The sequence below is a fragment of the Acartia tonsa genome, chromosome 5, assembly GCF_053477335.1.
Source record: "Acartia tonsa isolate MP-2025a chromosome 5, ASM5347733v1, whole genome shotgun sequence".
In the NCBI taxonomy this organism is placed as follows: domain Eukaryota; kingdom Metazoa; phylum Arthropoda; class Copepoda; order Calanoida; family Acartiidae; genus Acartia; species Acartia tonsa.
In genome coordinates, this window is record NC_137264.1 from 13,070,984 (window position 1) to 13,094,410 (window position 23,427).

Consider the following 23,427-nt stretch of genomic DNA (forward strand, 5'->3'; position numbering starts at 1 on the left):
TAGGTTCTAAGACAAAGCCCATAGTGACTCAAAAATCAGCCATGTGACGTCATAAAAATGAGGGAGATTAGAAGAGAAAACCTCTAAAAAGAAATAGATGGATAATCCCTCATTTTTATAACGTCATATGGCTGATTTTTGAGTCACTTTGGGCTTTGTCAAGTTTTAATATCAGAAATTGGTCGGGATAGGTTAGGTTACATTGATTATATTGAGCCCCACATGGTTAAACATTTCCGCAGAATTTAGGCATAAGGTTGGATTGTGTCAACAGGCGATTTAAGAGGTTTACTTTCCAAAACATACAAAATACCACTTAAAATCCTCCTGCACTTAAAAAATAGGGTAAAATAAAAAATTTACCGGTGGTTGTTTTAGGTGTCTTTTACTTAACTTTTCAATTGCAATTTTCACAAAAAAAAACACATCAGTAGAAATGTACGTACAATATACTTGGATATTATAACAGGTAAAAAATGTCGTCAATTAAGCTTGCTAATGTGGAACTTATTTTAGGTCAGTTCGTTCATACAGTAGGAGATGAGAGGATGGAGTAAAGGGAATCGAAGTGGGGAATCGTATTTTTAGCCTCCCCTCCCCCCCCCCAAAAAAAAAATAGTTATAAATCTTCCCAGGACCAAAAGAAGCTTCACATTTAAGGAGAACAATATAGGATCAGCGGATACTAATATCCTTCGGTACAGACAGACTAACAAACAAACAGACAGACAGACAGAGATCAGTTTACTTCATTATAAGGATAATGAAGCTTTTTACAGGTCTCTCAAAAAACAAAATCACCTCTAGGGGCCAACAAACAATTATTATCCCATAATTTTCATTTCCCATTATATTATCACCTATTAACCTATCCTTGTATTCGAAGAGGGCATTGGGTTATTTATTTCAATAGTCCCCAAAGTTTTATGATAACGTTTTCTTATTCGTTGGGTCATCACATATGGGGACTTTGATTGATTTCTGATTGGTTGAGTTGAGTGTCCAAACGTTTCAACCACTAATTGTGATTTACAGGTGGAGTTATTTTGTGTATCATTGATAGGAATGTACATCAATTTATCGGTCATTGTCTTATCCCTTTAGATCCCTGCCGTTTCCCATAATAAAATGTATCTTGTTTACACTTTGTATTATTTATGGGAAATGTTAAAAGCCATTAGCTTTTATCTTCTTTTTTTGTAGCGAAGCTACTATATAATTGGAGACAGGGGGACAATGGGCTGATTATTACTACACTAGCTCCCAAAGTTTTATAATAACGTTTTCTTATTGTTAAGCTCAGGTGAATTTTGATTGGTTGATAATTAAGTTGATAATCAAACGTTTCAACCACTTATTTTAATCTACAGAAGGGGATTTTTTGTGTATTATCATTATCGGCCATTGTCTTATCCCTTTAGATCCCTGCTAAAATTGTTTTCTCTTTTCTGTTTACTCATATTATATCATACTAGCGGCTACGCCTCTAGAGGCCTCTAGTGGCACTTCAAATGTTAAAATAATACGAAACCTTGCAATGTTACGTAGGAATCTCTAAAAAAAATTCGATTTATAGTGATTTCTCTTGGGAGGGTGGTGGTACCCTCAACCAAAATAGTTATAAACCTTCCCGGGACCAATGAGAAGCTACCCTGTTAAGAAGAACCCGATCGGTTCAGCAGTTAGCGAGATCCTTCGGTACAAACACAAAGACATCCTGTTACTATAGTATAAGGATTTAGTACCAGCAGCAACGCCCCTAGAGGCCTTGAGAGGGAGCTAAAGTATCTTTCTCACCCACCATTAAATTTTAGTTTTGGAAAAGAAAAGGAGAAATTTTCTAGGGGGAATATCTCTTGGGATGGTGGTTGTACCCTCCCGCAAAATAGCAATAAACCTCTCTAGGATAGGATTTATATTCATCTACGCTGTAAAGGAGAACCATATCAGTTTAGCGGTTAGCAAGATGCTTCGGTACACACAGATCCTGTTACTTGTATAAAAGGATGTAAAGGCTCCAGGAAGGACAAACAGAGATATTGAAGAAACAAATCATTCATAGAATAGCTGCGCTACAAAAAACTAAATATTTTGTAAGACCTACAGCTCTTAAGAGAAAATAGAGGATAAATACACCTAACAAAGGCTTGCGGTAAATAAAGCTGCAGGCATTTGGGGGATAGGTCATTTGAAAAAAAAACGTAGTCATACTGAAGGGGATTTCCTTAACCTAAAAATGGCATATGTTAAGTAGAGCATTTAAGGACGTCCAAATACCCATATTTTTGAGTGAAATAACGACATAATATTTACCTGATTTTTAAAATCATAGGGCCATGAAAATTTCTTGTTGGGGTCCAACGATTTGATGGTGGCACCTTTCAAAAACTTTTGGGGGTGCTAGCAATCAAGATATTTATTCAAGAAGATTAATTTATCTTTAGTTGGCGTATCCCTTTATTCGAGGGTAATTGGGGTAATTGTTAATCTAATTTGATGAGAATGTATGTTAGGTTAATAGGATAGTGGAAGATGGCGATCATAACTATTCTCAGATATCTTCAAACTAGTTTACCCCCTCTCTTCCCCCTCTCTTTTTTTCCTTCCCCTTTCAAACCTATAATTCTGGTGTTCATACAAATGCGCCAATTTTTGTTTTATAAAATTTTTTTGAAAATAACATCTGTTTGGTTTTCCTTTGCAATTAAGCTTTTTTTAGGTACAGGGAAGGTTTTTAACTATTTTGGGAGAGCGTATCTCCACCCTCCCAATTTAAAATCCCCCACAAAATTTTTTTTCTGAATATTTCTTATTAAAACTCAAATTAAAAAGTAGAAGGGCGGTTGACTTATCCCCCTCCCACCTTAAGAACACTTAGAGGCTTCTTGGGGGCGTTCGTTGCCCCTAGTCTTTCTTAAAATAAGAGCTATGTCTTGCATTTTTTTTCAATTAGGTGTTTGATCACGAATTTCATATGGTAAAAATATTTTTCTTATTTAATTGTTATCCTAAAAAGATAAAAGTTATGCTTGAAAATTGTTTTAATAGCTATTATTATATGTTGCATTTTTATATAAACGTGAGAGTTGTGATCACAATTGGCGTAACATTTGTACTCTTTGACGTCAATGCGTATTTTCAGATATCCATTACTCGCTATCGGTTAATAGCTTGCAAGGTGGACCATCATTTCCCGGATTTTAAAAGCAAAGTTTTTCAAACATGGAGGTCTGTCCGTCCGTCCATCCGTATGTACGTCTGGAACGGATAGCTTTTTTCTTTAATTTTGGCATGTCAGGGCTGTCCTATTGATTTCGACGTTACTAGAATGTTCTTAGGTCCATTTTAAATATGTTGATTTTAACTTTTAAACAACAAATTTCTATGTGATATAAATATCCGATTGATCTGATTTTTGGAATGCTGATTCCTAGTACAATAAATTACAACGTTATAAGTGAAGTATATCCATAATCAAGTCATAAAATTGTAAGTATGTCCATGCAATGTCATAACATAAACTAACAATTTATGTCCATTGTTCATTTATGTAGCTTAAAACAGATTAAAGTTTATTAATAAAATTAGTTTTATATCAATTCTTCAGTATAGATCAAAATTATCATCCACAAGTAAAAAATGGATTCTTCAAAGATGATATTGTTATGAAAAATTAGGAAGAAAGAATTGCCCCATCACTCTAGAAATTAAATTAAACTTGCAAACACACACACACACACACACACACACTAACTCACAAAGGCATTACACCAATTATGGGGTAATAAGGACTCAGAGAGTTGCCCTAGGCACAAACTCATACCTGGTACTTAGTAGAGAAATAGTTTTAAATTGTTGGACACATTCCTTATAAAAAAAACTATAGCTAAGATTGTTATATGTAGCCCCTGGATAGATAAACCTCACCTACTGTATACAAGTTATCAATAACTCATTTGAGAAATTTCAAATAAAATATTTCCCAATTGCAAACTCATACCTGGTACTTAGTAGAGAAATAGTTTTAAATTGCTGGACACATACCCTTACAAAAAAAACCTATGGCTAAAATTGTTAGATACAGCACCTTGTTGAATAAACCTTACCTACTGTTTACAAGTTATTGATATCTCATTTGAGAAATTTTAAATAAAATATTTCCAAGTTGAAAACTTATGCCTGGTACTTAATAGAGAAATAGTTTCAAATTGTTAGACACATTCCCTTACAAAAAAAAAACCTATAGCTAAAATGGTTGGATACAGCCACTAGTTGAAAAACATAGTTACAAAAGTTACAAATATCTAATTTGAGAAAAGTGTATCAAAAAATCCTAGTCGTTAACTCATATCTGGTTCCTAGTAAAGCAATAGTTTTAAATTGCTGGACACATTCCCCCCCCCCCCCCCCCCAAAAAAAAACCATAGCTAAAATTGCTTGATATAGTTAAATAGACCTTACCTAAAACACAACTTATTAATAACTCATTAGAAAAATGTCAGGTTGACAGAAGTGCAAAAAAATATAAAGCCAATCTGGTAAGATAAGAAAAAATAGGCTGGTTGACTGGCAAACAAATTGGAGGCATACAGAAAGACTGCAAATCAGAGAAAAAGACAGAACCAAAGGAATACAAACACACATTCAGCAGAGATAGCCTGATATCTAGTTGCCGAATGTGTACGCAGTTTCCTGAGTGTTTCCTCATCCTAGCTCAATATTTACTACTAGCTAAAAAAGCTTCAAACTTCAAAAAAAAAAAATCAAAATTTAAAAAATTCAAATTTATAATGTATATTGTATAAATCGTTTACACATTCAAATTTTGATTTTTTTAAGGGAAGTTTGAAGATTTGTAGCTAGTAGTAAATATTGAGCGAGGATGAGGAAACACCCAGGAAACTGCGTACACATTCGGCAACTAGATATCAGGCTATCTCAGCAGACTTTGGCAACAGTTTAACAAACAATCAGACATACCTGCAGACAACCTGGCAGACATACTGGCAGACAAATTGGCAGACAAACAGCAGACAAACAGGCAGACAAACAGGCAGACAAACAGGCAGACAAACAGGCAGACAAACTGGCAGACATTCTGACAAACATACTGACAGGCACACTGACAGACATACTGACAGACATACTGACAGACATACTGACAGACATACAGACAGACATACTGACTGACATACAGACAGATATATTGACAGACATACTGACAGACAAACTGACAGACATACTGACAGACATACTGACAACCACTCTGACAGACATACTGACAGACAAACTGACAGACATATATGCAGATATATACATGCAGACATACTCACAGGCATACTCGCAGACAAACTAGAAGACATACATTCAGACAAACTAGCAGACATACAGGCAGACTGACAGACCATAGTTTTTGATATGATATTTTCTTAAACCGACATATATCAATTATACATGGGTTTTGTCTTACAATTTCTTAAATCTGATGTTCAACTTTTACCAAATGGAATTTGTCCGATAATTTGTTGGACGGGCGTGCGGAAATTTGTTATTTAGAATGCAAAGCCTTACTTCTCTCGCTTAACATAATTAGCACGTTATACAAGTTAACCTAAAATGATGTGATAACGAGCAAGAGATTTCGACCTTATTATATGGGAAAATATTTTCAAAAAGCATTAAGATTGAAAATATCCATTTCAGCGTATTTGGAGTAATATGATTCTATTTTATTTAAAAGTGAATGTTTTTTTTACATTTTTATCTGAATCAAAATATCTCGCAAACGGCTAATAATAACATGTGAGAGAGAGAGAGAAGGAAGAAGAAGGCTGTTTATTACAATAGTCCTCAAATTCTTATAATAACGTATTAATATTCGTTGGCCTAACAACCTTGGGGACTTTTTATTGAATTTTGATTGGTTGATTCATTTAGTTGATATCCCCACGTTTTAACCACTAATTGTAATCTACATAAGAGGTAATTTTTTGTATAATCTATAGGGATGTATACATCAATTTATCAGCCATTGTCTTATCCCTTTAGATCCCTGGGTAGATAGATAGATAAGCAGATGGATAGATAGATAGAGAGAAAGATAAACCGAGAAAATTAAGTTTTTTTTATGTGTACGAGTTTGCATATTTTAGCAATATACATATATGTAGACAGTTGTCTAAGAATAGTCTAAAATTTCCAGCATGGATTTGAAACCGATTATTGTCTTCTGGATTAGGACCGGTCACTAACCATACTAAAAAATCATGATAATATTAATATCGTTTTGTTAGCCTTGACCTTCGGCCCCTCGAGGACTACAAAACTGGTCTTAATCTTATAATTTTCCATTTTGATATCCGCGGAAAGCTGTCTATAATACGATGCGATAAATAACTTTTATACTTTACCAATTAAACTGAAAAATCAGGGATCTTAAGGGATAAAACAATGGACGATTTATAAATGTAAATGATATTATGATAAACAATTAAAACCCATTTTCTAAATTAAAATTAGCATTTGGATTTTTTTCTCTCGAAGTCTTGTTATCAAGTTTATTAATTCAACAAAGCAATCTTTTCAATCCGTATAATAAAGTAACAGGATGTCTCTCTGTCTGTACCGAAGGATCTCGCTAACCGCTGAACCAATCGGGCTCTCCTGTACAGTTTAGCTTCTCATAGGTCCTGCGATAGTATATAGCTATTTTGGGGAGGGTACCACCATCCACCAAAGATAAATCGCAAATAAACAAAAACAAACATACAGCGACGAAAAAATATTTTTTGGTAAACAGCTTATCTTAATATAGATTGAAAAGAAAGCACTTTAAATGCCCCTAGAGGCCTGTAAGGGGGCGTAGCCACTAGTTTTTAATAAGGTAAAAGATCAATCTGTATAGACGGGTTGAATTTATGGGTAAATTTTAAAAGGTTTTTGGCCACTTTAATTCATTGTTAATACAGCAACTAAACACTTAATATTTAAAGGGGCTGTATAATTTATATTTTTAGTAAAGCTTTTTTATGCTTATGGCCGGTCCTTACGTTTTTTCATGTAGAGGTTAGCTCTTTTCCTTATTTTAGGCATATCAGAGTTGTCCTTTTGATTTAAAACTTTGAATGATGATTCCTGTTATAGTAAGGTGCGATTTAGAAAGCGTAGCAACTTATTAATCAGAAAGTCTGTACGTCTATTTAAAACATTTTTATATATACATTTAAATTAATATTCTGCTTTTTAAGTTTGACACTCTACAAGTGTCATGTTTGTTTGTTCAACCGTTTGATTTCAAGATATTGCCATCCTTGTTATCATTGAAACTTTTCTAATATTAGTCCGTATGTCTATAATTATTAGCTCTGATCGTTTTTTTTAGGTTACGATCATATTAGAAATATTTTCATGACGGTTCTTTTAACAATAAAGTACAACCCTAAAAAGCATAGCAACACTTTAATTATTACCAGAAAGTAAGTATTTACATCGATCCAAAATACATGTTGATTTTTTAGCTTGAAAGATATGATAAACAAGGATGAAACAATGAATAAAAGCAAAGCTCATGAAATCAAATAGTCAAACGAACCTTGACAATTACTCAACAAAAAATAGAAGTATTAAAAAAGATTCAATTTAAATCTATGCAAAAATGATATGTATAAAATTGTTGTAAAAAAAGTTAAATAAATTCAAACTTTTAAATGGACATACGGACTTTATGGTAATAGTCAAAGAGTTACTACGCTTTCTTAATATGAATACATTTCAGAAAAAAAGCTACTGTCCCTTAGAAAGAAAGAAATTACACCCCTAAAATCCTTTTTGGTAAAAGCTTATTTAACCTTAAAAGTAATAACTTTGGGCTATTTGGTGTACGTCAGGGAGGGAGGGGACATTGGCCTGTTTATTACACTAGTCCCAAGAAGACGAACAAAAGTCCCTTAAAGAATCAGCTTGTTACGTCATAAAAAAGAGGGATTATCCACATCTTTTTTAGGGGTTTTCTTTCTCACTCCTCCTCTATTCATCCCTAATTTTTATGATGTCATTGAGGGACTTTCTAGTCCCAAAAGTTTTATGATAACGTTTTCTTATTCGTTGGCTTAACAACTTTGGGGACTTTTATTGAATTTTGACTGGTTGGTTTATTAAGTTATTAAGTCCAAACATTTCAACTACTAATTGTAATCTACAGAAGGGGTAATTTTCATCAACCATTGTCCTATCCCTTTAGATCTCTGATTTTGTGTATCATATATACCAGGGATATTAAGGGATAAGACAATGGATACATTTATGTACAATCCCCAATTTTGATAAACAAAATATACACTTATGTATATAATGTTATTGGTTCGGACAATGCTAGTTTGTACAACCCAATCAAGCGTTATAAAAGTACCCAAGGTTCAAGGCCATCTATTTAGAGAGCATGCCTTTAAAACTTTGGATACCAGTTTAATTTATAGTCCAATGTCCCCTCCCTCCCTGGGGTATTACAGATTTATACTTTGTATTATTTTAAGGAGCTAAAACATAAACTTAAAGATGTTTTTTGATCATATTTATTCATCAATAATAATTCCAATAATAATGAAAGTTATCTATCAAAAAAATTATTTTACCATACGTATAGAAAATTTTTTTTTTTAAGAGAAGCTTTTCTGTAATTAAGGTCGGTCCGTCCGTACGTAACAGATAGATTTTTTCGTTAATCTAGGCATGTTGGAATTGTCCTATCGATTTCAAGCTTTGCATGATAATTCCTGTAGTAGTTAGGTACTATTTAGAAAGCGTAGCAACTCTATGATATTTACTAGAATGTCATTGTCCATACGTCCATTTTAAACATGTTGATTTTAAACTTTTTAACAACAAATTTTTATGTGATAATATTACCCGATTTATCTGATTTTTGAAATACTAATTCCTAGGACATCAAAGTATAATGTTACAAGCGAAGCATCTCTATAATCAAATTCCATAAATCTAAGTATGTCCTTAAACAATATCCTGTATTTAAGCAGTTTTTTTTTTATCAAATTTAATTTCAATTTTTGTCGATTTTTACACATTTATATTCTGATTATTCAGTTATTACACTCTACAAGTGTTAATGTTAATTTGTCCTAACGTTTCAGAGCTTTGCTTTTATGGATGTTGTCATCCTGGTTTGATATAATTTGTTTTGAGGTAAACATGAAACAAACTATGAATTTATGGATTTTTAAACATTTATAATACGCATTACGAATTAAAAAATAATAAAAAATTATAATAAAAAGTACTGTCTGTACCAAAGGATCTTGATATCCGCTTGACCGATATGGTTCTCCTTTACAATTTAAATTCAAATAGTTAGGTTAGGTTATGTTTAATTTACCCGGTGTTAGGGCTCCACGAATAATATATGAAAAACTATGGATGAGGGTTTTACACCTTTTAACTCTTTTTTCTCCTTTGTCTTTCTTTCTCTCAAAGCTCTCATTTTCTCTCTCTCTTCCTCTTTCTCCCTTTCTCTCTCTTTCTCTTTCTTGTTCTTTCTCTCTTTCTCTTTCAGGTTCTTTCTCTCTCTCTCTCTCTCTCTCCCTCTCTCTCTCTCTCTCTCACTCTCTCTCTCTCCCTCCCTCTCTCTTTCTCTCTCTCTCTCTCTCTCTCTCTCTCTCTCTCTCTCTCTCTCTCTCTCTCTCTCTCTCTCTCTCTCTCTCTCTTTCCTTAATCTATCCCACTTATCTTAAATTGTATCTCTACATATTTTGATAAAATTATCAAATTTAAATCATTATTTAATAAACAAGGATAACAACATCCATAGGATTACTGACGGTCAAAGCAAATCACATACTTGATGCTCAGAACGACGGGAGCGTTAAATTTGAGACTTTTATGATATATTCCACAAAACTAAAGAAAATCGGACCAACAATTGAAAAATGTGAAAAATATAAAAGATAGCCAAAAACCTGCTAAAAAGCAGTCCTGCCACCTTGGATGTTTTATAGTTTGTTATGCTCAATAATGATAGGAATGTTGACAAGAAGTTTCAGCCTTCTATCTTAAATAGAAGCAGAGAAATCTATATTTCCCCAGAACGTTTCAGAAGGATATACGGACGTTTTGAATTATATAGTAGCTTAGCTTCAAATATACAAGGATAACTGTGTTATTAAGTAGCGGAGCAATAATGAGACGATAACAATATCTGAAATAAAATAAAACAGTAAACTAAAATTTTAGCGATATTAAAGCTTATGGCATATTTAGGAAATGTAATAAGTATTTTGTATCCAGGGATCTTAAGGGATAAGACAATGGATAAGACAATGGATGATAAATTGATACATCTCAAATTATGATTAATAAAATCGTTTTTTTAAAATTTTTTAATTCAATGTATTTTTCGAAAAGATTCTAGCTTGTACAACCTAATCAAGATTTGATAAAGGCCCCCAATATTAAGAAAACATATTTATAAAACTTTGGGGACCAGCAGTATAATTTATTTTCCGTTGTCCCATAACAGTGACCTATCACTTAAATTGACGAACATACATACAACCTCTACATGTATAGTAGCTTCACTACTAATTATGACTATAATGATGTGAAATTTCTCCCTCCAGGTATGTAGAGAAAAATTTCAGAGATCTAAAGTAATAAGACAATGGCCGATAAAGTGATGCACATCTCCAATAATAAAACCCCTTCTGAAGATTACTATTAGCAGTTAAGACGTTTTCACTATAACTTAATGAACCACCAATCAAAATTCATCAAAGTCCCCAAAATTGTTAGGTCAACGAATATAAGAAAACGTTATTACAAAACTTTTGGGACTAATGTAATAAACAACCCAATGTCCCCTCCCTCCATTGAGAAATTTACATCTTAATAATTCAGTTTGATATTCATATTCATATTAATCTGATTTCAGCTTCATGGACAGGCAGGGAGGGGACAATTGGCTGTTTATCATACTAGTCCCCTAAGTTTTATAATAACGTTTTCTTATTCGTTGACTTAACAACTTTGGGAACTTTTTACTGAATTTTTATCGGTTGATTTATTAAGTTGAGTATTCAAACGTTTCAACCACTAATTTTAATATACAGAAGGGTTAATTTTGTATGCAATCCAGATCCTTAGGGTTGTGGATCAATTTATCGGCCATTGTCTTATCCCTTTAAATCCCTGTGAACTTGTTCAAAATTTGGGTTCTTTTAAAAGTTTGATTGGTTGGTTCTAACTGTTCCTCAAATAATATAAATCTATAAATCTATCAATTAAACGTTCATTGTCTTATCACTTAAGATCCCTGTTTAATAAAGTTACTATTTATTGGCCGTAATGGACAGACGGACCGACCCTAATTATAGGAAAGCTTCGCTTTAATCATGAGAGAGAGAGAGAGGGGACAATGGGCTGTTTATTATACTTGTCCCCAAAGTTTTATAATAACGTTTTCTAATTTGTTGGCCTACCAACTTTGGGGACTTCAGTGAATTTTGATTGGTTAGCTCATTGAGTTGCTTTTTAATCTAAAGTAAGGGTAATTTTGTGTATCATCATTGGGGATGTACATCAGTTTATAGGCTATTGTCTTATCCCTGAAGATCCCTTTATCTATCTGACTACAATATCTTAACTTACTAATTAATAAACTATTTGTTAATCTTATCTAGGAACCAGGGATCCAAAGGGATAAGACAATGGCCGATAAATTGATGTACATCCCTAATGATGATACACAAAATTCCTTATTCTGTAGATTACAATTGTACCTTAGATGTCTCTAAAGGCCACTAGGAGCGAAATCGAAACAACATTTTTTGATAACATAAAAAATAGTAAATAGTCGTAAAAAATATCCTTTCTGTAGATATTATTGGTGGAAAAGTTTGGACATTGCTTATTTGTACCATTCAACCCTGATTTTAATAAAAATCTTCAAAGTTTTTAGGCCAACGATAAGAAAAAGTGAAAAACTTTGGGAACCAGTATAATAAATAGTCCAATGTCCCCTCCCTCCCTGATTTATGCCTTCTAATTAATAAACTATTTGTCTATCTTATTTATATACTAGCGGATACGCCCCTAGAGGCCTCTTACTTAAAGAAATAAAGAAAAAATTTGATGGGGGGGGGGGGATAAATTTTTTTCCAGGGGCGATTTCTCTTGGGAGGATTGTGGTACCCTGCCCCAAAATAGTTATAAATCTTCCCGGGTCCTATGAGAAACTATCCTGTTAAGGAGAACCCGATCGGTTCAGCGGTTAGCGAGATCCTTCGGTACAAACACATAGACAAACAGACATCCTGATACTTTGCTAATGTGCTAATGTCGTATGGGTGAGTTGCACCTGGACTGAACAGTCAACTTGTCAACTCAAGGCCAGACTCTTGGTCCTTCACCTCATACCCGTAATACAGTAGATTAACAGACAACCAACTCTCTGTGATGCACGACCTTTGTCTGAGAAGTCCTAACTGTGCATGGTAACGAGTTGCGCCTGTTTCGGGCCAAGGCATTCTCCCACTCTAACTATTTACGTCGCGCATCTGACATAGTAGCAGTGGGAACCATTTTTAACGTCTTTAGTTATGACGCGGTGTCGGACCGAGATTCGAACCTAACACCTTCCCGACGACGAGCGGATGCGCTACGTGTTGAGCCACGGTCGCGGGTTACATCCTGATACTTTAGTATAAGGATAAAGTAACAGGATCTTTGTCTGTCTGTTTGTTTGTACCCAGCTTGTACCAATAACGAAATTAATTCGGAAAAAATCACGAAACCTATACGTGTTTTTCAGCTGTCGTTGGGGGGCAACACATCGTAAAATTGACGACCTCTCCATTTGCCCCCCAAATATTATTTTAGAATTAAATCCCTTGTTGGTTATACCTATTCCTTGTTTGTACCGAATGATCTCGCTAACCACTGAACTGATCGGGTTCTCCTTAACAGGGTAGCTTCTCAAAGATCCCGGGAAGGTTTATAACTTTTTGGGGGGAGGGTACCACCACCCTCCCAAGAGAAATCGCCCCTAGAAAAAAATTACCCCCCCCCCCGTAGTAAATTAATAAACTAGGGAGAAAGAGAAAGGTAATGAGAGAGATAAAGATGGAGTGAAAAAGATTATGTATAAGTGAGATAATAAAAAGTGATGAAGGGAGGGAGGGGACATTGCACTGTATCCAAATTGGTAACCAAAGTTGTATTAGACTTTAAATCTTGTTCTTTGTCTCGACAACTATGTATACACTATACTTTAATTAAATTTTGACAGGTTGTTTGCGGTGTCCAAACTTTTAAACCGATATTTCTTTATTACAGAAGGGGCTATTATGTTTATTATCATTGGGAATATATATCAATTTAGCGTCCATTGTCTTACTGCACTTTGAAAATGAAGAAATAAATAGTAACTTTTTTTTCAAAAAATCACGAAACCTTTTTCCTTTTTTTTACGTAATAAAATATCGATTAATAATTTATTGAAATAGTTGTTACGTGTTGAAAAAGTCCTCAAAACTTGATCTTTAGGGTTTAGTTTATTGTTTATCGACTTTTCGGGAAAAGAAAACAGAACCGTACGTAAAGGGTTAAACTTTATTCCTTTAAAATTTCAAAATTAGTTCAGTTTTTTAAATTAGATGTCGCAAAAAATTTAAATTGACTTTTTTTTGAATTCGTATGAATAAACTAATTAGTTAATTGTTTTTTGTTTTGTTTTTTAAGTAACACTATTTATAAGGTAAATAAAATTTTTAAAATTTTTTTAACGCATTGGGTGTTAGGCCTGTTTCTTATGTGGTTTATTCTTATTTTGAAGAGCATTTGGCTCACATATATGAAACCTAGTAACATTATTGTATTACTCATTTGCTCCCCTTGCATTTAATAGTTGAAAGTTCCTATCAAGCTTAATTAACCGACTTGGTTCTCCTTTACAATAGTGCTCCACATAGGTCATAGAACTATTTTGGACATCACCAACCTCAGAGAAATCGCCCGTGGGGAATTTTTCCTTCAAAAAATATTTTTTTTAAAGCTATAAATTAAATGGAAGCTGGGGGGTGGTCGACTTCTCCCCTCTCAAAGAAACCCACACCTGCAATTTTTTTCTACATTTTATTTTAAAATGTACCAAAACCATCCTTATCTACGAAAGCTCCCCAATAATAGAGAACTAAATCGGTTCAGTAATTAATCTTAAACGAGATCTTAATGGACAAACAATCGATTTTTGGCTATTTTTTCTATCCTCATTTGGGGTTAGACTTCAATTCTTGAAAAAATCCTAAGTGGAGAATTTCGCTTTGCAGTATGGATTCGAAACCGATCAATATCCGCTGGATAAGAACCTGTTCCGAGCCATACTGAAATATCATGTGTCGGATCGTATTGTAGACAACTGCCCACAAATATTAAAATAGAAATCGTAAAATTAATACATATTTTGTTAGCCCGGGCCTTCGGCCCATTTGGTTCTAACAAAACTAGTTTTAATGTAATAATTTTTCATTTTAATATCTGCGGAAAGCTGTCTGTAATAAGATGCGATAAATAATTAATATGTATTTCTCGCCTTTATATTATGGAGGAAGGGAACATTGGACTGTAAATTACACTGGGACCCAAAGGTTTATTGGGAATAATAGTCCCTTTCGTAACATCGCCCCATAAGTGGCGATTCGTCGTATTTATAAAATTGCTTTTTATAGGTTATTTTAGGTTAGGTTAGGTTATATTGGGTTAGGTGATTGCCCCACAGTGTGGGGTAATTGGCTCCGCAGGGTTAGAGCCCCCCGCAGGGGCTAGAAATAAGAGAAAAGCTACTGTTAGAAATACGAAGAATCGCCCCATAAGGTTACGAAAGGGACTATGCCCAATTTTTTCAGTCAATAATTTATTAGATAGTAATATGAATGATAAATTTATTATATCCCCAATGCAATGATGAAAAACAAAATTAACACTAGTTTTTGGTAAAAAAGTTTGGACACTATTAGGATAGAACAGACCAAACAAAATGCAATTAAAGTACCCAAAGTTTTTGAGCCAACGATTATGATAAAATGTTTTTTTAATCTTTGGGTACCAGTTTAATTTAAAATCCAATATCCCCTCCCTGCCTGATTGCACACCCACTTCCCTATGGTTACATTCCAAAACCAAGTATAGCCCCAGTTCACGGTAAAATGTTCCGGGGAACGATTATCTCCCAAAACTCTATAAACTTTACAGGCTGCTAGCTGCCAAACGGCCGAACGTACATGTTGGCCGGATACCGGATATCAGGCTGATTTATAATGCCGGATATCCGGTATCATGCCGGATATCTTGCAAAAGTTCGATATCCGTCAAATTACAAGATATCCAGCCGGATAACCGGATATTCGACATAAAAAATTAGCCGGATATCGGGTATCCGGATAGTTTCATTATCCGGTATCAGGCCCAACCCTACATGTTATATCCGAACATCGTTAAAAGGGACTTATGAAGGCCTTTAAAAAATCTGGAACAGCCAAAACACGCATAAATTAAGCCTTTTTCGAGCATTTATATGCACTGCGAGATTACTGTAAATAAAAAACATTAACTTTAATACCTAAGTGTTTAATCGCCTAAAAAGGGTTAATTGTTACAAGATATAATCAATTTAAAATAAGTTGTTTAAACAGCCAACAGGGGGAGATAAAGGAAAGTAGCAAAATTTTCTTTTATGTTAGAACTTAGATAAATTTATTAAAAATAAAACGTATTTATTTTATTTTATATTAAGTTTATTTTTTTATGAGATTTTTTTTTGTAAAAGTTTCTTTAATTTAACAATACATATTTTTTCTAAGGTGTGTATAGTCTTTAATTCAGAAAAACATATTACTTATTAGTTTTAACGAGTTTTGTTATTATTTTTTCCCCATTAAATTTTGATGAGTTTTATACTCCAATAAAAATCGGAATATAATTATTAGGATGCTGAATCAGATTTGTAAGTACACAAATAAAGTGATTCTTGCAGCTGGTGAAATAGCGATATTCTACATCCTCCCTCCCCTTCTACTGGATGAACGAACTGACCAATAAATGAGGTGTAAATTAGCAACCCTAATTTTCCCTGTCAATATATCCATATATTCTATATCCATTCAAATAATCTACAGAGAAAATTTATTTAAACTAGTAATCATAAAAATCAGAAGTTGAAGTATAATCGTTTAAAAGTCTCAGTTTATATGAAAGAATTAAAATCTATAAAATGTCCCTTTAAATTACGCCAAATACTCGGTTAGTGAAAGAAAATGCGATTTTAAACAATCTAAAACTGTATTTACATGTATAAGTTATCCTTAAATAAAAGTAACAGGATGTCTGTCTGAGGGAAATGAGGTAGGGATCTTGCTAACCAATGAACTGATAAAATTCTCCATTACATAGTTCCTGGAAAATTCGTCCATCCATCGTCGTTATCAAAGGGAAAACATATCGGTCAAGCTGCAAAATAAACATTGTGTTACATTTATTCTTTTCTATTTTCTCTATTTTTTGTGACTACTAAATAGCAGCTCCATAACTCACTTAGTTCTTTTGTCAATCCAGGTTTTTTTTATGCTTCGCTTATTATGGATGTTGTCATCTTTGTTTTTAATATAATTAGCAGATACGTCCCTAAAAACCTTTTTTGGCTTTAAAGGAAGAAAATGTGGGGGATATACATTTTTTTTTTTTGGGGGGGGGGGAGGGGTGGGGTTTGGTAGTTCCTCCCTCAAAATAGCTATAAACCTTTTCCGGACCTATGAGAAGCTTCATTGTAAAGGAGAACCGTATCGGTCCAACAGTTAGCGAGATCCTTTGCTAAGGACAAAATACAGCTTAATAATAATAATAATAATAATAATATAATATATATATTTCCTACAAGCCGCGGCTTCCTCTGGCCTGACGACATGCACCTCCAAGCAGTGAAGGGGCTGGCTGATTAAATATTACAATTAATATATATATTTTTTTAGGGGGTAATCGCCCATCAGCAAGGGAGCTACCACCTTTACAGATTAATTAATCACATTTTTTGTGTATGATAAAATAAAGCATTAAAATGTTAATATTAATTACTATCGATGTGTCCTGTTGCTATCTTATTTTTTTTTGCAACTTAATTATTTTTTTGGGACATTAGCCATATTTTGTCCAGTTACAATTATTTTTTGTTGTAACTTTATTTTTTGTGGACATTTATTTAACAACCGAGGCACATGCCACCCCTCCTGTCGTTAATCCGCCGTCACCTCATCTCGAGGCGGTATAGGCCGCCGGTGGTCTGGCGGTTTTTGGCGGGACGTTAGGGAGGGGGTCAGTGGAAATATATTACAATATAATACATTATCAAAACGAAGGCATTCAAACTAAGGATAGGGCTGCAGCCGTTCAAGGATACACACCAAAACCAAGAGACGACGCCTGCAGGATCCCGCCACGCACACACTCCACACTCCTACTGGATACTAGTTTTGTCAAAGGCTCAGCTGGTCCTGAGAGTCCCGCGGGGCTTCCCGAGAGCAGCCTAAACAAAGATTTTAAAACAAGGTTAACTCGACAACGCCGAGCAGCGACAAAACATCTACCTATGCTCTTAAAAAAAGTTTTTTTTTTAAGTTGAAATAAATAATTAAATACACCAAGCAGCTGTCAATCCTGTTTGTTTTTCAGTAAAAAGATTAAGAAAATTCAGAAAAATTTAAAAGTCTTAATATATTGTATGCAATAAGATTGCAAGGTAGAGCAGCTACACCACCGCACATCTAAAAAAAAGTTATCTAGAAAAAGTTATTATAATAAAAGGATAGGTATGAATTATAATAATACAAAAATAAAATAAAAGTTAACCGATAAAATTTTATTATTTTTAAAAGATAATCGAGTTTAAGAGGTGATCAAACACCTTTCGTGAAAATTCATTCTCATTTTCTATACACTTTAAATGGAGAGGAAGTTGGTTGAATTTTCTGGGTAAGTAGTAAAGGGGGGCGTTGAATATAAAGTTTCGATTATGAGTAATGTGCTCAAAGTCATTTCGGTTCCTTGTATTATATGTATGGTTATTTGCTTGTAAAGTCCACTTATCTCTGAATATTTCTGGACATTTATTGTGCTTGTACCTATGCATAAAAATTAGACAATTATAATCAAGTAATTTTTGATAAGGCAATATTTTGTGTTTTTTAAATAAAGGGGCAGTATGTGCACGAAAGTCCTTGTTTTTGTCTATAATTCTAATACATAATTTTTGTAATTTAATAATAGGGTTTATAATATTTAATGGACAAGCAGTAAAAAGGATGATTCCATATTCTAGATGGGATTTTATATAAGAATGATACAATAATTTTAAATGGCGACAGTCAAGTATATTTTTCATCTGCTTTAATGTAAAAATGGATTTCTGAAGGGTATTGTATAATTTAATAAAATGGTATTGAAAGGAAAATTTTTCATCAATAATCAAACCAAGATGCTTAATAAAATTTTCATTGGCATTGGGTACCAGACAAATTTTTGAGATTTTATTAGGGTCAGACTCATTTTGATTATTAAGATCAATAAAGAGAGGCAGGTCATTTCTAATTAATTGTTCCTCTAGGGAATATCTTTGTAGAGGTGTACTGTAAATTAAAATTTTTGTTTTGTTTGGATGAATTAATAGACGATTTGAGCTATACCAAGAGACAATTTTAGGTAAACAATTTCTAGTTATTTCAACAAGTTGCTCCAGATTGTCCGCTGCTAAAAAAAGTTGAGAGTCGTCAGCAAATAGATCAACAATGGCAGGGGGGATAGCAAGAACAAGGTCATTGATCATTACCAAGAACGAAATTATACCAAGAATCGACCCTTGTAAAATACCAATAATTATATCTTTAATATTAGTGCTGAACTCCCCCCCAAAAAATACGCGTTGGCGTCTATTGCTATAATAACTTTTGAACCATTTCAAGAGTGTTCCTCTAATCCCGCAATTTTCAAATTTGGATAGCAACACCTCCCTGTCGACCATGTCAAAACATTTCTGTATATCTACAAAAATGCTAAGACATGATCGACCTGCCGCCAAAGTCTCAGTGACAAGGTTGTAGAGGTCAAGGGCGTTGTGAATAGTACTATATTTGGGTCTAAATCCAAATTGTCTTGGCGACCAAAAGTTATTCCTATCCAAAAATGAATAAACAGTTTGAAAAATATATCTTTCTAATGGTTTTGATAGAGTGGGGATTAAAGAAACTCCCCTGAAACAGTCCATTAAAGATAAAGACCCTCCCTTGTGGATAATAATTGTTTTACTTATTTTAAGCTTGTCTGGAAAAACACCACTTTCAATAGATAAATTATAAATTGAACTAAGGGGGGCACAAATACCTTCTGCGACACTGCTAATTAAAAACATTGAAAGTCCGTCGTTATCAGTGGACATTTTAGGCTTTATAGATTTAATTAGATTAAAAACTTTTACTGGATAAAGTGGCTCTACAAAAATAGAATTTGGACAAGGGGGTGGTAAAAATTCTCTAAATGATTGATTAGTAGTTGGAATATTTGGGGTTAGTTGTTCCCCAAGAGATGAAAAATAAGAGTTAAAACAGTTAGCTATATTTTTTGACCCACTTATTCTCTCATTATTGACCTCAATGTACTCTACAGGATTTTGCTCTTTTTTTAGACCAATTACGCTTTTTATGCAATTCCACATTTTTTTCGAGTCGGAGCCGGCAGCTCTGATTCTAGAATGATAATCGTTTATTTTGGCTCTACGTACTGCACGATTATATTGGTTCCTATAATTTTTGTATCTTTCATGACTTTCTTGCGTTTTTTCTATATTTTTTAATCTAAATAGATAGTCTTTAAAATTTCTGCATCTAAGGAGTAAATCATTCATGTGGGGTTGTTGGGGCATTTTTTTCCTATTTAATTTAATTTTTATAAGGGGACAATAAATATCATAAAGTTGCAGGAATTTGGAAATAAATAAGGAATATGCATTATTAACATCTGTTTGGCTGTGTACCTCGTCCCAGTTAGTTAGGCGCAAAGCTTCTCTAAAATTGCTTATGTTTCTTCGCCCAATAATCTCTTTGAAAAAAAAGGGGAGGGTGTTGGTTTTTTTAATTTACTGGTGGAAAAGGAACTAACAAGGATTAGGTGGTCACTTATGTCAGAAATTAATATTTGGTTACATTTTATATTACTCAGACAGTTTTTTACTGCAATAAAATCAATTAAAGTATGGGAATATTGTGTAATTCTGGTAGCTTTATAGGTTAGGTTAAGAAACCCAGAAAATATTAATTGTTCAAAAAATGCACAAGAATTACTAGTTTTAATATTGCAGCTAAATAAATTTAAATTGTGATCTCCACACATAAATATAGGACAAGTGAAATTGTCTAATCTGTGAAGCAATTCAGAAAATCGGTCTAAAAATAGAGTTATCTCATTAGAGTTATTGTGAGTGAGTCATTGTGTACATTGTTTATGTCCCGTGGGGGACGGTAAAAATTTATAGATATACAAGAAAAATTGCCATAAGTAATTTTAAGGATTAGGCTTTCAAATATATTCTCTAAGAAAAGATCTGCAAAAATTTCTTCAGATGAAAAAATATCCTGGACTAGCGTAGCTACTCCACCCCCTCCCCTCCCTTTTCTAGAACGATAGTGCCACTTGTAGTTATTAACAGAAAGTAGGTCAAAATTTGTGTTTTTTTGGAACCAAGACTCTTGAAAACACACAACAGACGGCGCTACATTATTAGTTTTGTAATTGTCCAATAGATTTAGTATTTCAGATTTCTTTGATAAGTAGCTTTGACAATTCATAGACATGACAATAAAATCGTCTGGATTAATAGATTTTGTAGATTTTAAATTATTGATAGAGGAGGATTCGGAATGATAGGTGCAAGAAATATTGTATTCTTCAGCAAATTCAGAAAAGAAGTTAAAATATAAGTTAGAGCAAAGGTTTAGGTTAGGATCGCTGTTCAACGTGTCTAGGCTAACCTGTTCTACCATAACCAGATGTGTGCAGAAGTGTGTGGCAGTGTGGACCCCGCATGGTTCCTCTCCGGGCTCGAGTGCTTTCTCCTTTCCCGACAGCAGGACCCACCTCAAACATTACAAAAAATGAGCAGAAGTAAAGAAAAAATCGTATTTCTACTCTACTCCTCCCGTCCATAATATTGTGAAAGGTAGTAGATAAAAGATTTTTTTTAGTTAAGACACATAAGTACACGAATATAGGTAAAATCATTTTGTAAGAATATCTTTTTTTATGAATGAAGTGTGTATACAACTAGAACAAAGACAATTATATCCAAACAGAGCAATAATAAAATAAAAATAAAAACAGAATATGATATTTTGAATCTTTTTTTTATAAAGAACTCAATATAAAAATGTTTAGTGGTATAAAAAAAACCACAGAATAAAAAAGCTTTAACCAATAGCTTATCTGCGTCCACGGCCGCGGCCTCGGCGGTTATTGTGTGGTGATTGTTGATGGTTGGTCTTCTTGGCACCAGGCTTTTCAGGGGGGCTCTGTACAGCTGGTCTCTTCTCCTGCCTGTTAGTCTGGGCTTCCATGATGGCGTCAGCAAGTGCGTTGGCCGCCTCATTAATGTCAGCCTCCTCTGTAAGCAGCGTGGCAGCAGCACGGGTGACGACACTGCTTGGGGCAGCCGGTCGGGTGGTGGTGGTTTTAGCAGCGGTTGTGACAGTTTTGTTGGCTGGTAGATTTGTATCAACTCCAAAATCTTCTAGGGTGACGTCATCAAATGGTTCCTCCTCATAAATCAATGGATTGGTTCCCCTTGCTTCACGTAATATCTCAGGGATGGGAGACATGGGGAGGGTCATTGCCAGAAGGTCAGAAGCAAAAGGATTTCGGATATCTATCCATTTATTTGTGTTCTTCAGCATGAATGCAACATTGAGTTTGCGTAATTTGCACTTAAGAACAAGCGGGTGACGATACAGACTGTACATAACCTGGCTATTCAAGGTAGACAGAAGATATGAGACTCTCATTGGTTTGTTTGGCACAAACTTTGCGGCGTCGGCAAATGTTGCACTGACAGGAAGTGCCTTGGCTTGATCTGAGAGTTCTTTTAGTTTTTCATAATGATTGTACATAAAAGAATACATCAATACTCTCGAATAAAATCTGAAGACATAGCTGGGTAACTCACCATTTTTAGTCACTCCTAATGGATGACTAAACTCTATGATGCTATTCATATTGTCTGGAACATAGCTGAGGTTACCTTTTTCAAGTTCCTGTAGAAGAACTGGGCGAATAAGGAGCTTGTAGATCAGAACATCATCAATGGGTCCGTTGTGGGAAGGCCGCTGGAAGTTGACAACCTTGATGGAATGAAGTTTCTGTCTCTGTTCCCTCATAGAGAGCTGAAACAAATAATGATTATGCAATTTTTCATCACATTTGCGGTTGGCTTCGGTTTTAGCTACATGGACTTTATGGTTGGTTTCCGATTCAGTAATTTTCTTTTTCAGTGAGTTATTCTCATTTTCAACTATGGCCAATCTAGATTTCAAATCCGAGATTTGTGAGTAAACGTCAGTTAGCGAGGCGCTATTCTCATTGATCTTATCTTCAATATTTTTGTGACGTACCTGTAAAGTATTTTTATCAAAATCACTAATTGCTGTAGCGATGAGTTTGCTCATTTTAATCATGGCTGAGTCTGTAAAATCACTTACAGTAGTTGTGTCACTTGGTGTAGTTTTTGTACTGCTAGGCTCAAGCCCAGCAGCTATGGTATCGTCAGACATTACTTGACCAATGAGAGCGCTTGACGTGTATTGATAGCCAATGAGAAAATTGTCCATAATAATCACAACCAATGATAGCTCTTGACGTAAATACTGTCAACCAATCGCTGAGTTCTAGCTTATACAACGTATATCAAAACGTATTTGCCCAAGAGATATACGTGTACTTCCCTTTCACGCCCAAATGGGAAGGGGGTTGCCTAGGGGGAGGCGTGAAGAGGGGGTGTGTTCAGACTAAGGAGGAGGTAGAAATAACCAGATTTTACTCAACACATCTAGGGCAATGCTAGAGAGAAAAGGGTGTTGATCCGTCCGTAGTCCACTGTTTATGTTATACGATTATTCTTACTTTTAAATAAAAAAAAATATTGAATCAAATATTCTTTTTTATTCGTCTAAAAAGGGTTAACATATTATAAATTAGTTTCTTTATGAGCCAAAGAGGGCATAAGAGAATAAACAAACCCCTAGCAAATTAACCTGTTAAATATCCAAAAAAAAAATTAAAAGAAATCTTCATTATTAAAAAAAAATATATTTTAACATTATTTTGTTTGTTTCTGTG

At 34.1% G+C, this 23,427-nt stretch overlaps 1 protein-coding gene across 1 annotated transcript; it reads right to left on the bottom strand.

Moving 5' to 3' along the window:
- Positions 1–20,620: 20,620 nt before the first annotated feature.
- On the bottom strand, positions 20,621–23,166 carry LOC145318792 (uncharacterized). Its single transcript, XM_080160366.1, has 2 exons — positions 22,704–23,166; positions 20,621–22,475 (listed from the first exon to the last, which is right to left on the bottom strand). Exons 1-2 carry the CDS (start codon positions 22,917–22,919, stop codon positions 21,519–21,521), a joined length of 1,173 nt encoding a protein of 390 aa, XP_080016492.1. The 5' UTR covers positions 22,920–23,166; the 3' UTR covers positions 20,621–21,518.
- Positions 23,167–23,427: the final 261 nt, after the last annotated feature.